General features: G+C 49.4%; 1 protein-coding gene and 1 long non-coding RNA gene across 5 annotated transcripts in view; one reads left to right on the top strand and one right to left on the bottom strand.

Moving 5' to 3' along the window:
• The window catches only part of LOC119976369 (collagen alpha-1(XII) chain-like), a 370,037-nt gene that overhangs the window by 111,898 nt on the left and 244,228 nt on the right, over nucleotides 1-13,911 (bottom strand). For all 4 annotated transcript variants that reach the window (XM_038816870.1, XM_038816860.1, XM_038816879.1 and 1 more), the window contains 2 exons: nucleotides 4,690-4,832; nucleotides 2,712-2,821 (listed from right to left, as the gene is read on the bottom strand). In XM_038816870.1, the coding sequence (XP_038672798.1) occupies nucleotides 2,712-2,821; nucleotides 4,690-4,832 (253 nt within the window). The remainder of the gene's footprint in view (nucleotides 1-2,711; nucleotides 2,822-4,689; nucleotides 4,833-13,911) is intronic.
• Nucleotides 1-13,911, top strand: part of LOC119976389 — a 128,520-nt gene that overhangs the window by 77,228 nt on the left and 37,381 nt on the right. The gene's annotated exons all lie outside the window — the stretch shown is intronic.

Raw genomic sequence — 13,911 nt, forward strand, 5'->3', positions numbered from 1 at the left:
TCATCTGACACTGGGGATCGGCAGCTGGAGCAGTGTGGATCACTCCAGTGCCATGCTGGCCCCCTGTAGAGGTCAGAATTGCTGCTCCTGAGGCCATGTTGACGCCGTCAAGATACACGACAGCGTTTACAACGGCGTCAACACTTAGCCTCAGGGTCAGAGAATCCTACTCATCATGTTTTGACCTCAACTGCTTTCTGCAGTAGCAAATTCCACAGGTTTACCATTCTCTGGGTCAAGAAATTTCTCCTCTCATTTCTAAAAGGATTTCCTCTTGACCCCTGGATCTGGACACCCTAACCATCAGAAACATCTTTCCTACATCTACCCTGTCTCGTCCTGTTAGAATTTTACAGGTTTCTATGAGATCCTCTCCATATTCTTCTGAACTCCAGCAAATATAATTCTAACCGACTCAATCTCCCTCATACATCAATCCCGCCATCCCAGGAATCAATCTGCTAAACGTTCTCTGCATTCCCTCTCTAGCAAGAACATCCCACCTCAGATAAGGAGACCAAAACTTCACACAATATCCAGGTGTGGCCTTTACAATTCTAAGACATTCCTGCTCCTGTGCTCGAATCCTCTCGCTATGAAGGCCAACATACCAGTTGCCTTCTCTACCGCCTGCTGTACCAGCATGCTTACCTTCAGCAGCTGGTGGACACCCAGGTCTTGTTACACATTTACCTCTCTTAATTTATAGCCATTGAGATAATAATCCACCTTCCTATTTTTTTTGCCAAACTGGATAACCACACATCTGTCCACATTATACTGCATCTGCCATGCATTTACCCACTCTCTTAGCTTGGCTGGTTTAGCTCAGTGGGCTAGACAGCTGGTTTGTAATGCAGGACAGCAGCGCGGGATCAATTCCCGTACCAGCTGAGAATTCTCCCTCTGTGTAGCCGAACAGGCACCGGAATGTGGCGACTCGGGGCTTTTCACAGTAACTTCATTGCAGTGTTGATGTAAGCCTACTTGTGACAATAAAAGATTATTATTAATGCCCAAATCACATTGAAGATTCTCTGCATCGTCCTCAGAGCTCACACTCACACCCAGCTTTGTGTCATCTGCAAATTTCGAGATGATAAATTTAGTTCCCTCATCTAAATTATTAAATATATTGTGAATAGCTGTGGCTCGTGCACCGATCCCTGCAGTACCCATTCTTCACTGCCTGCCATAAGGAAAAAATTAATTCATTTCTGCTGTTTCCTGTCCGCCAAACAGTTTTCTATTCACACCAACGCACTACCCTCATTCCCATGTGCATAATTTTACATGTTAATCTCTTATATGGGACTCTGTTGAAAACCTTCAACACTAGGGGCTATACTGCGCACATCCAGCGGGTTCCTCTCAACTGCTTTTTGTTTTTGAAAACTCTCAGTAGTGATTCGTGCCTGCGTGATATCATGCCGGGTGGTTGGGAAGATACAATGAGGCCAGATGTGCATTATTTGGAATCAGTCTATTGTGTAAATAATTATTGAGAAGCGAAGTGAAGGGCCCTTAGCAAGAGTCAAAAGAGAGTGAAATAGAAGACTAAGATAAATTAGGAAGGAATCATTAGTTTATTCTTGTCAGCTGTGGTTCACTATTGGCACTTCTGCTTCTGACTCAGAAGGTTGTGAGATTAAGTCCCAAATCAGACACATGAGACCATAATCCAGGCGGACAGTTCAGTACTGTTGGAGTGCTGTTGAGGCGGAGGTGCTTTCCTTTGGATGAAATATTAAACTGAGGCCCCATTTGTCCTCTTCGGTGAAAGAAGCATTATTTTGTAGAAGAGCAGAAGTGATATTCCCAGTATCAAGGCAGCATTTGGCCGAGAGTGACATAAAGGAGCCCGGGCAAAATTGGAGTCAGTAGGACTAGAGGGAAAGCTCTCTGCTGGTTGAAGTGATGCCTGGCACAATGGAAGATGATTGTTGTTGCTGGAGGTTACTCATCTCAGTCCCAGGACATCACTGCAAGAGTCCATCAAGACCTGCATAATACCCAGGCTTGGTTTGGAATGTGGCAAGTAACATTTGCACCACACAGGTTCCAGGCAATGACTATCTCCAACAAGAGAGAATCAAACCCTTGATTATCATCACTGAATTTCTCCACTATCAATATCCTGGGGATTAAACAAAAAGATAAGAAATAGCAGCAAGAGTAGGCCATTCAGCCCTTCAACCCTACTCTGCCATTCAATGAGATCATGGCTGATCTTTTACTTCAACAGCATTTTTATGCACTATAATCCCAGTATCTCGTGATGCTTTTAATACCTATAAATCTATCGATCTCAGACTTGAACATATTCAATAATTTACCCAATCGATTGCTATGCAGAGGCCTCATACCAGTAACATATGGAATGCAATGAGGCCAGGCTGTCAGGACTCTGCGCTTGCTGTCTATGCTCATGTCTGAATAATGACAACTTGAGGCATGTTTTGAGTGCCAGGACACATAAGTCATGCCCCAGCAGGAGGAAGCTCCTTCAAAGACGGAAGAGTGAAAATCAGAACAATTGTTGCCAGAACATAAATGTCAAGATCACCCACATTGCTTGTCTAGAGGCTACATTCCAGAAAACTCCGTCATCCCAATGATTTATGGCAATTTGCAGAGTGATAATCACAAATATATAAACATGCTGCACTTAGGGGGAATTAAAAAGTCATTAACGACAAATAAACACTGACCTTGTGGAAATTTCCATAAAAGAGCTTCTTCATATCTTCAGTGTCAAACGTGATGGTCTGAGACTCTCCTCTCTCATCTTTGTTGAAGTACGACAGTGTTTTACTGTTGCCTATGGTTTGGAGGAGAAACATGAATAGGTTGTGAATTAAATGACAGACACTTCCTACTGACAAAATAAAATGAAATTAAAATCACTTATTGTACAAGTAGGCTTCAAATGAAGTTACTGTGAAAATCCCCGAGTCGCCACATTCTGGCGCCTGTTCGGGGAGGCTGGTACAGGAATTGAACCGTGCTGCTGGCCTGCCTTGGTCTGCACCCATTTCTTAACTGTACAGAGAAAATGTTGAACATGTTGAAAGGTTTTAAACATCAGGAAATGGTAAGAAATTGGTAAAAGACAGTCGGTATTTATTGTTGAAATATGCTTCATCAAAGGGCAGTGAACCTGAATAGTACATTTGAAAACTGGGGAGAGAAGGAAATTAATTAATGTGGGTTGGTGGGTAGCTAGATTGTCAGGTCGGCATAGCAAGGGATATGAAAAAAAGCACATAAAGGGAGTTAAGGTACAGATCTGCCATGATTTAATTGAATGGCAAAATAGTCTTGAGGAGCTGGCAGCCTACTCCAGTCCATGTGTGCCTAAAAAGCAATGAACATCTTGGACTAAAGGGCCTGCTTGGAACAGAAACTCCCTGAGAGCTCCTTGGATCTCATATCATAACTTGGTCAGGTTTGGCTAAATTTAGCCATGGAAGGAATTTTATACAAGGGTAGAAACTTGGAAATCTCATTATAGAAACTAGTACAGCTAAATTAAATTTAGGAAAATTACTGACTATTGTCTGAACCCAAGTGATTCATTAAAATCCTTCATGGAACATTAATCTGCCACCCCGATCTAATCTGTTCTCTACACATTACTCTTGTCCAATACTACACAAGCTTTACACAAGACTAAAGGCAATGAAGGATAGCCAATAAAAATTGCTGGTGTTGCCCACATCCTAAGAACAAATAAACACAAGATGCTGGTGGATCTAATACATGCTTTCAGGATTCTAATTCAGCAATTTCTACACTTTGGTGTCGAGAATTATGCAGATGGATTCTATAGACTGCATTTTATGGGCTTAAGGGCTTTGCTGGGTGGACTGCTCCTTCCTCCCGAGAAGGAAACTTGACTTTAACTGAGACATGCCAAAGAAGTCTGTCCCACAGTAATAACACACTAAATGGCTGAACATTGGGACTTCTTCTCCCCAGTGGATGGAAGTCCCATGCTTCGGAGTTGCTAATCTAATTGGCTGGCAGCTCCGTCAATCCCAGCATCGTCAGATTTCAGTAGCGGGTGCTACCAAAGCTGCTGGAAGAAGCCCAAAGAGGATCATGGTTGCCCAGGATAGGTATTCCCCATGGTTTTTGGGGAGAGGAGAGAATCCAGATAGGAGTCGGGTGGGGGGTGAGGGGCTGGGTTTCATACGGCCAGTGGTATGGAAGGAAGGGGGCTTGATATCTCTGGGGAGGTGCCCTTAATGCGTACATGGTACCCCCCTTCTTTCTGGTCTTTTCTCAAGTAGGGCTTAAAATGCAGCCTGCCACTCCTGCCCTACTAACAGTATTTTGGTGTGGGCAGAGTATTATTAAAGTTACAAGACTTGCTAACACGTCTAATTGACCTTTAGTCGTTCATTAAAATATGGTGGGCAGGCTAGCAATTTCAGGATTTTCACACCTAGTTTATTATGGGGATTTGTCAAGGGTGGGCATGTAGGTGGTGAGTTAGCCAGCCTACCTATTTCACATGCCCCCCCACCAAAACCATGCCTGGCAGTTGCATGTACAATGCCAGATAAAAAGAAAATCTAGGCAAACGGCAGGAATAAGGAAAGGTCCTGTGTCTCAGTACAGACCTGCAGCTCTAATATCCAACTACTATCAATGAATGGTTGTGCATTAAGAAGCGCAACTTACCGTCAAGAAGTACTCCGACTTCTGGCTTGTTATCTTGGTCCGTAATCTGCCAAATGGCAAAAGGCTCAGAGGTAGTTGTTGGAAGAAGACGGAAGAGCATCATGATGGTATAGGTCGTTGGAAGGCCATCAGGGTGAACTTCTCTGTTCGATAATAAGAAACATTTCATTGGCGTAAATAATAAATTAAAGATTTGGATTGCTATAGGACCATATTACATCCTTTGGAAATGTACACAATTAGTTGACCCAATAGTTGTCACAATTAGTTGTTACAATAGCCGCTGTTGGAAATAATCTTTTTTTTAAAATATTTTTATTGAATTATTTGCAAAATGTTTGTATAACAATAACAAACAGAATAATAATAACATAAACATCAACATGGTAAACTAAACATTTCCCACCCAACTCCTTCTGTACATCCCTTAACCATATTGCACCTACCTGCCCGCCCCCTTCAGAATGCTGCTTCCGCTGACATTTTAATTTTCCCGAAGAAAGTCGACGTACGGCTGCCACCTCCGACAGAACCCCAGCATTGACCCCTAAAAAACTTGCTCATCCTCGCCGCTGTCATATTTGCCCGGTGGACCACTTTAAATTGTATTAGGCTAAGCCTGGCACATAAAGAGGAGGAATTAACTCTGCTTAGGGCGTCCGCACAGACCCGCCTCTAACTCCCACACCTAGCTCCTCCTCCCACTTGCCCTTCAGTTCCTCCACCGGGGTCTCCTCCGCCTCCAACAACTCCTGATAGATATTCAACACTTTCCCCTCCCCCACCCAGATACCAAACACTACTCTGTCCTGTATCCCCCGTGGCAGCAACAGCGAGAAAGCCAACACCTGTTTCCTCTGAAAGTCCCGCACTTGCAGATACCTGAAACCATTCCCCGGTGGCAGCTTGAACTTGTCCTCCAGCGCCTTCAGACTGGGAAATCTCCCGTCTATTCCTGCTCTCTGCCAGCTCTGGAACCCTCCATCTATCCTGCCCGGTGCGAACCTGTGGTTATTGAAAATCGGGCCCCAGACCAACGCACCCTCCACCCTCTTATATCTCCTCCATTGCCCCCAAATCCTCAGTGCCGCCACCACCGGACTTGTGGAGTAATGGGCCGGTGAGAACGGCAGTGGTGCCCCGTTACCAGTCCTCCCAAACTGGTGCCTTTACATGACGCCGCCTCCATCCGCTCCCAAGTCGACCCCTCCCCCACCACCCACTTCCTAATCATCACCATATTCGTCACCCAGTAGTAGTTGCAGAAGTTCGGCAGCGCCAACCCACCCTCCCCCCGACTGTGCTCCAACAACATTTTCTTCACACGCGGGGTTTTATTCACCCATAGAAAGCCCGAAATAATCTTGTTTACCCGCTTGAAAAAGGCCTTAGGGATGAAGATGGGAAGGCACTGGAAGACAAACAAATATCTGGGGAGGACCGTCATTTTTACGGTCTGTATCCTCCCTGCCAACGATAATGGGAGCATATCCCATCTTTTAAAGTCCCCCTCTATTTGCTACACCAGCCGGGTGAGGTTGAGCCGTTGTAATGCCTCCCATTTCCGAGCCACCTGTATTCCCAGGTAGCAAAAGCTCCTCTCTACCGTCCTGAGTGGCAGCTCCTTCAATCTCCTCTCCTACCCGCTTGCCTGGATCACGAACAATTCACTTTTTCCCATGTTCAATTTGTACCCTGAAAACCTGCCAAATTCCCCCAAGATCTGCATAACCTCCCCCCCATCCCCTCCACCGGGTCCGAGACGTACAAGAGCAGATCGTCCGCGCACAGCGAAACCCGATGCTCCACCCCCCCCCCCCTCCCCCACCGAACCAGCCCCAGCCACTTCCTTGATGCTCTCAGCACCATGGCCAATGGCTCGGGAGCCAGAGCGAACAGCAATGGGGGGAGGGGGTACCCCTGCCTCATCCCTCGGTGTAGCTTAAAGTACCCCGACCTCAGCCGGGTCGTGCACACGCTCGCTACTGGCGCCTGGTACAGCAATTGCACCCAGTCGATGAAGCCCTCACCAAACCCAAACCTTCCCAGCATCTCCCAAAGATACTCCTACTCCACCCGATCAAAAGCCTTCTACACGTCCATCGCAACCACCACCTCCACCTCCTCTCCTTCTGAGGGCATCATAATTACACTCAAAAGCCTCCGAACGTTAGCATTGAGCTGTCTACCCTTAACAAATCCGGTTTGGCCCTCCCCTATCACCCCGGGAAGACAGTCTTCCAGCCTAGTGGTCAAAATCTTAGTCAGCAGCTTGGCATCTACGTTCAAAAGCGAGATCAGCCTATATGACCCTCATTGCTCTGGGTCCTTCTCTTGTTTAAGCATGAATGAAACTGAGGCCTGAGACAGCGTTTTGGGGGGGGGATTCCCCTCTCTTTAGCCTCATTAAAGGTCCTCATCCGCAGTGGGCACAACACCTCTGAGAACCTCTTACAGAATTCTACCGGGTAACAGTCCGGCCCCAGAGCCTTGCCCGACTGCATGCCCTCCAGTTCTTAAACAATTTTCTCTGCCTCAGTCGGGGCACCCAGCCCCTCGACCAGGTCCTTCTCCACCCTCGGAAACTTCAACTGATCAAGGAACTGCCTCATCCCTTCTACACCAGGCGAGGATTCCGACTCATATAATTTTCTATAGAATTCTTTAAAAACGTCGTTCACCCTCTGGGTCCAAGACCATGTTGCCCTCGCTATTCCTTACTCTCCCAATCTCCCTGGCTGCTTCTCTCTTCCTAAGCTGGTGCGCCAACGTCCTGCTCACCTTTTCCCCATGTTCGTAGACCCCCCCTTTCCCTCCTCAACTGCTCCACCGCCCTCCCCGTGGTCAACAACTCAAACTCTGCGTGTAGTTTCCGACGCTCCCTCAGGAGCCCCGCGTCCGGGTCCTCCGCATATCTCCTATCCACTTGGAGTATTTCCTCCACTAATCTCTCCCTGTCTGCTCGTACCACCTTTTCTCTATGGGACCGAATCGAAATTAGTAACCTCTTACAACTGCTTTCAGAGCCTGCCAAACCATCGCTGCTGATACCTCACCCATATAATTTGTATCCAGGTAATTCTGGATGGACTTATTCACCCGCCCGCAGACCGCTTCGTCCGCTAACAACCCCACATCCAGTCTCCACAGCGGGCGCTACCCTCTCTCCTCACTCAACCGCAAATCCACCCAATGCGGGGCATGATCAGAGACTGCAATTGCCGAATATTCCGTCCCTGCCACCTTCGGAATTAGCGCCCTGCTCAGAACAAAAAAAAAAATCAATGTGGGATTGAAGCGACCATCAATCCACACGAGGTGGAGAGTTGAACTGAACTGTGGCTTTGATCAGCTAGAACTGTGCCTACCTGCGACTGCTCTGCACTGAGAGCCGCCTGCAGGGCAGCAGCTCTATATACATCCCCTGAAGGGCATCAACCAGATGCAAAGTGGTGCAATACATACAATGGTTCATAGGTGGAGCCCACAAGGGCAACAACAAAGTATAATGCAATACAGTGGAAAATGGCTGTCATAATACAGTCACCACAGGGAGTAAACTTTATGAACATGAGAAAAAAACGAAAACTCCTTCGCCCTCGGCCTTTCGAATCTCCATGGGCCTACCCCCCCCCCCCACAATCTGCTCTATAAAACCCCTCAACTCCTTCGCTGCGGCAGGCCTCCTTCCAGTCCTGGATTTTGACGGTTCCAGATCGGGATCAATGACCGTGTTAAAGTCTCCTCCCATGATCAGCACGTGAGACTCCAGGTCCGCGATCTTGCCTAACACCCGTCTCATAAATCCCACATCGTTCCAGTTCGGAGCATATACGTTTACAAGTACCACCCGTACACCCTCCAACTTCCCGCTCACCATAATATATCTACCCCCTTATCTGCCACAATTCTTCCAGCCTCAAATGCCACCCACTTGCTGATCAATATCGCTACCCCCCTGGTCTTTGAGTCCAGCCCAGAGTGAAACACCTGACCAACCCACCCCTTTTTCAATCTCGTCTGGCCAATAATCTTTAAATGTGTTTCCTGAAGCATTGCTACGTCTGCCTTCAGCCTCTTTTGACCGGCCCATTTAAATCCCTCACATTCCACGTAATCAGCCTGGACGGGGGGCTACCACCCCCCTCCCAACTGCCGACTAGCCATAACCTTTTTTTGGCTAGCCCAGAGCCCTCGCCCCCCCCCCCCAGCTTCCCCGAGCTCCCCGACAAGCAGCAACCGTCCCCGACCTCCATTTTGTTCCCTGACAATAGTTCCTCCCATCAGCGAAGCAGCCTCTCCATCCCCCCCTACAACAGCACCCGAAACCTGATCCCCCAGGTCAAGCACCATCTTAGCACATGTTCACCCACACCTCGCTTCCGAGAGTCAGCTGAACCATGCTGACCCCCAACAGCCCCCGCCCCTGGTACCAAACAGTCTGGCTCCCTATTGTTCGAAACCCTCTCCCGACATGCATAAACCATTTAACAACATCGCAGTCCCCAGTAAGTAAAAAACCTCAAGTAAAATAAATTAACATAAACCAATGAAGAAACAATCGCTTGAAACCAGACCCAACCTCCCACAGAATAGCACCAACTTCGCCCCCCCCCCCCACCCCCCGCCCCGCACCCAATCTCTGCAAAAACAAAGAACCCTCAAACCACCACCCCAGCCCATTATTTAACCCAGAACTACATACAGTCTTATTTGAACTGATACAAGAATTACAAAAATTACAAATCACCGTCACATAACTCCTTCAAGACTTAAGTGTCCTTTAAGACGCTTCCAACTTATTTTCTTTGATAAATGACCATACATCGTCTGGTGCCTCAAAGTAAAAGTGCCGGTCTTCGTGCGTAACCCACAACCGCGTTGGATACAGCATCCCAAATTTCATCCCCTTCTTGAAGAGGATCACCTTCACCCGATTAAACTCAGCACGTTTCTTGGCCAGCTCCGCTCCCAGGTCCTGATAGATGTGCACCTCGCTGTTCTCCCATCTGCTGCTCCGCTCTTTCTTGGCCCACCGCAAGACGAGTTCTTTATCCGAATATCAGTGGAAACGCGCCTCCATGGCCCTCGGCGGATCATTCGCCTAAGGCTTCCTTGCGAGGGCTCGATGCACTCCATCCACTTCCGGGGGCCGAGAAAACGCCCCGGCCCCCATCAGCTTCTCCAGTATGCTCACCACATATGCTGCCGCATTCGACCCCTCAGATCCTTAAGTTCTGTCTCCTGGACCTGTTCTCCAGGCCCTCAAACTTCTCCTGCATTCTCTTGTGGCGCTCATCCAACACCTCCACCTTGTGCTCCAGCATGGTTAGATAGTCCTCCGGGCTAGATAACTTCAGCTCAATTTCCTGTATCGCTTTCCCTTGGGCCGCCTGATTCAATACCAAATGATCGATCACAGCCTTGATTGGGTCCAGCGTTTCCTTTTTCAGCTCAGTGAAACAGCCATTAAAGAGCTTCATCTGTTGCTCCTTAGACCACTGAGCCACCGCTCCCTGGTCCTGACCATCTGCCATGCTGTGCCGACTCCGTACCAGCTCCGACTGCTTCACTCTATTCGGACTGAGTCTTTTCACATGGCCACTTCTAGTCCAATTAGCCGTACATCAGAGGGGAAATCCTTCTTAATATCGTCCACTGGACCGATCTATCCCCTAAAGTCAGAAAAAAGTCGGGAAAAAAGTTCCGAAAGTCCGTTCCAGACGGGAGCTATCGAATGTGCGACTTACTCCTCCATGGTTACCACCGGAAGTCCCCGCTGGAAATAATTGAGTGTTAGCTAATTATTCAAAAGTTTTAGCCCCTCCTGGTCCAATTATTTCTGAGGAAATTGCAGAGAAAGTTTTGACTCAGACACTCTTATTTGGTGACAAGGCTGTGAAGGAAAAGGGAGAGTTGTGTGTTGAATGTAGGAATTTCAGATATATGGGACGGGATTCTCCCATTGGGCGGCTAAGTGTCGATGCTGGCATAAAAACGGGAGTGTTTTACTCCGGCGTCTGCGCCCGTTCCAAGACCCCATTCTCCGGCCCACAGGGGGCTAGCACGGCGCTGGAGCGGCCCACGCCACTCCAGCTGCTGATCCCGGCATAAACCCAGCACCACGGGGTCAGTGCATGCGCAGTTGGGCCGGCGCCAACTAGCGCATGCACAGTGGCTTTCTTCCCCGCACCGGCCCCGATGCCAAATGGCACAAGGCTACAGGAGCTAGCGCGAAGGAAAGGAGGCCCCCAGCCAGAGATGCTGGCCTGCCGATCGGTGGGATCCGATCGTGGGCCAGGCCACTACAAAGACTCCACGGGGGTCGGACACCCCCTCCCCCCCACAGGCCGACCCTGGACCCTTCAAGGGGCAGCAGGGTAGCATGGTGGTTAGCATAAATGCTTCACAGCTCCAGGGTCCCAGGTTCGATTCCCGGCTGGGTCACTGTCTGTGTGGAGTCTGCACGTCCTCCCTCTGTGTGCGTGGGTTTCCTCCGGGTGCTCCGGTTTCCTCCCACAGTCCAAAGATGTGCGGGTTAGGTGGATTGGCCATGCTAAATTGCCTGTAGTGTCCTAATAAAAGTAAGGTTAAGGGGGGGGTTGTTGGGTTACGGGTATAGGGTGGATACGTGGGTTGAGTAGGGTGATCATGGCTCGGCACAACATTGAGGGCCAAAGGGCCTGTTCTGTGCTGTACTGTTCTACCTCTACCTCTACTTCAACGCCAAGATCCCGCTGGCTCAGAGGATGGTAGAACGGCACCAGCGGGACTCAGATTTTTGTGACGGCCGCTCGGCCCGTTCTGGGCCGGAGAATCGGCGCGCTGGCCCAGGCTGGAGAGTCCGGCACATACCCCGACCGGCGCCGTGCCGACCACACCAGCGGCAATGGTGCCAATTCTCCGCTCTGCGGAGAATTGTATCCCGGCGTCCGGGCGGCATGGCGCAATTCGTGCAGCGCCGCGCCGATTCTCCGACCCAATGTGGGGTCAGAGAATTCCGCCCATGGGATTATAAATATTTGGTGAAGGAATGGTTACCGTGTGTTTGACTGCTGAAGTCATGTTTTTAAAGAATCTTGGTTAGGGCCTCACGGTAGCATGGTGGTTAGCATCAATGCTTCACAGCTCCAGGGTCCCAGGTTCGATTCCCGGCTGGGTCACTGTCTGTGTGGAGTCTGCACGTCCTCCCCGTGTGTGCGTGGGTTTCCTCCGGGTGCTCCGGTTTCCTCCCACAGTCCAAAGATGTGCGGGTTAGGTGGATTGGCCATGCTAAATTGCCCGTAGTGTAAGGTTAATGGGGGATTGTTGGGTTACGGGTATACGGGTTACGTGGGTTTAAGTAGGGTGATCATTGCTCGGCACAACATCGAGGGCCGAAGGGCCTGTTCTGTGCTGTACTGTTCTATGTTCTATGAAAGACAACAACCTTTAGGAGCCACAGGTATAATTAACCATGGTAAAAAGCTTGGGTTATTACTTTGTTTTGATTCAGGGGAATTCCTGGAGAGTTAGTTAGTTCTCAGCTGGGTGGGATGATATCATTGCTTGGTGGAGCGAAGGCATCTGGCTTTTTCAGAAACCGTTTTCAATTCTGTTCTGATCTGGCTGAAACAGCGTGCACAGTGAAACAGTTTTGCTCTCACTGTAAGTTTGTCAAAAGGGATTAACTGGGTGAGATTCTCTCACCCCGGGGCCGGGCCAGAGAATCGGCGGGACCGACGCGAATCGCGCTATGCCGTCCCGCGCCAGTCCACTGATTCTCCGAAGAGAGGGGAATCGGCGCTGTTGGCGCGGAGCCGGTCGTGGGCCACTCTTCAGCCCCCCCCCCCCCCCCCCCCCCCCCTCGGCGATTCTCGGTCCTTGTTGGGCCGAGTGGCCACGCTATAACGTCAAGTCCCGCTGACGCTGTCTACACCTGTTCTTTGCCGGTGGGACTTTTGGCGTGGATGCATCTGGGGGCGGCCTGTTTGGGGGCGGGGGGGGGGGTGTGTCCGACCCTGGGGGCCTCCGCTGTGGCCTGGCCCACAATCGGGGCCTACCGATCGGTTGGCCGGCTTCTCGGGCTGGGGGCCTCTTTCGTTCCGCGCCGGCCCCTGTAGCTCTACGCCATGTTGCGTCGGGGCCGGCGCGGAGAAGGGAGCCACTGCGCATGTGCGGCAATCCTGCCGGCTCCACTGTGCCCCACTACGTATGCGCAGTTCGGCAGCGCCCATCTGACGCCTGGGATCGGCAGCTGCCGTGTCTCTCCAGTGCTGTGCTGGCCCCCTGTAGGGGTCAGAATTGCTGTTCCTGAGGCCGTGTTGATGCCGTCAAGAAATGCAACGCCGTTTCACAATGGAGTCAACACTTAGCCTCAGCATCAGAGAATCCTGTCCCCTGTATTTGCAGACTTGTCTGATGACAAGGGGGAGCTGAAACAAGCCAGTTTAAATGGCTTTTGAAGACATACAGCCAGAATTTCTGACAGAAGTCAGATATTTTCTGTAAAGCAGTGCCAAAGATCTATTTCTCAAAAAATGACTTTGCAAACTAAGTATTCCTCTCTGTCATTGGTTTAAAAGGTTGATTGAGAGCTGAGATGGCTTATTTTCTTGTTTATGTGGGAATAAAGATTAGCAGTATTGTATTCATTGTATTGAGCAGTATTGTTTTAAGGGTCATTGTAAGCTATTTTTGGGTCTGGTCTGGTAAGGGAATGTTTGGTAACCGGAAACCATTCTGTATACAGTAAGATCATTAAAAAAAGTAATGAATGAATCTCTGTTATTTGAGAAATATTGCCTCAGGCAGCAGAATTTCACAATAATTTACATTTATACTGCACCTTTAATGTAGGAAGACAATCACAACGCATATCACAGAAGCATAATTCTGATTAAAAACTGACGCTTCCTTCTTTGGTTTCTATTTCTATGTTAGTGGGATGTTTTACACCAATCCAAGTATAAATATTTAGGCATTTGAGCCTTCAGTTTTTCCAAAAGATATTGGCCAAGATTCTCCGAGCCACCGTGCCGGAATCACGCTTGGCACACGGGTGGAGTATGGGGCCTCAGACCCGCGATCAGGCCTGACACTGGGACGCGTCTCTCCGGCGACTGGAGAATTGGTGCCGGTCGCGCGGACACGGTCGACATGGCACCGGTCGGTGGCTGTTGAAATTGGCCCCCGCGGCGATTCTCTGCGGTCGACTGACCGAGTTCCCACCGAGTTCTGCCA

The sequence above is a fragment of the Scyliorhinus canicula genome, chromosome 1, assembly GCF_902713615.1.
Source record: "Scyliorhinus canicula chromosome 1, sScyCan1.1, whole genome shotgun sequence".
NCBI lineage: Eukaryota > Metazoa > Chordata > Chondrichthyes > Carcharhiniformes > Scyliorhinidae > Scyliorhinus > Scyliorhinus canicula.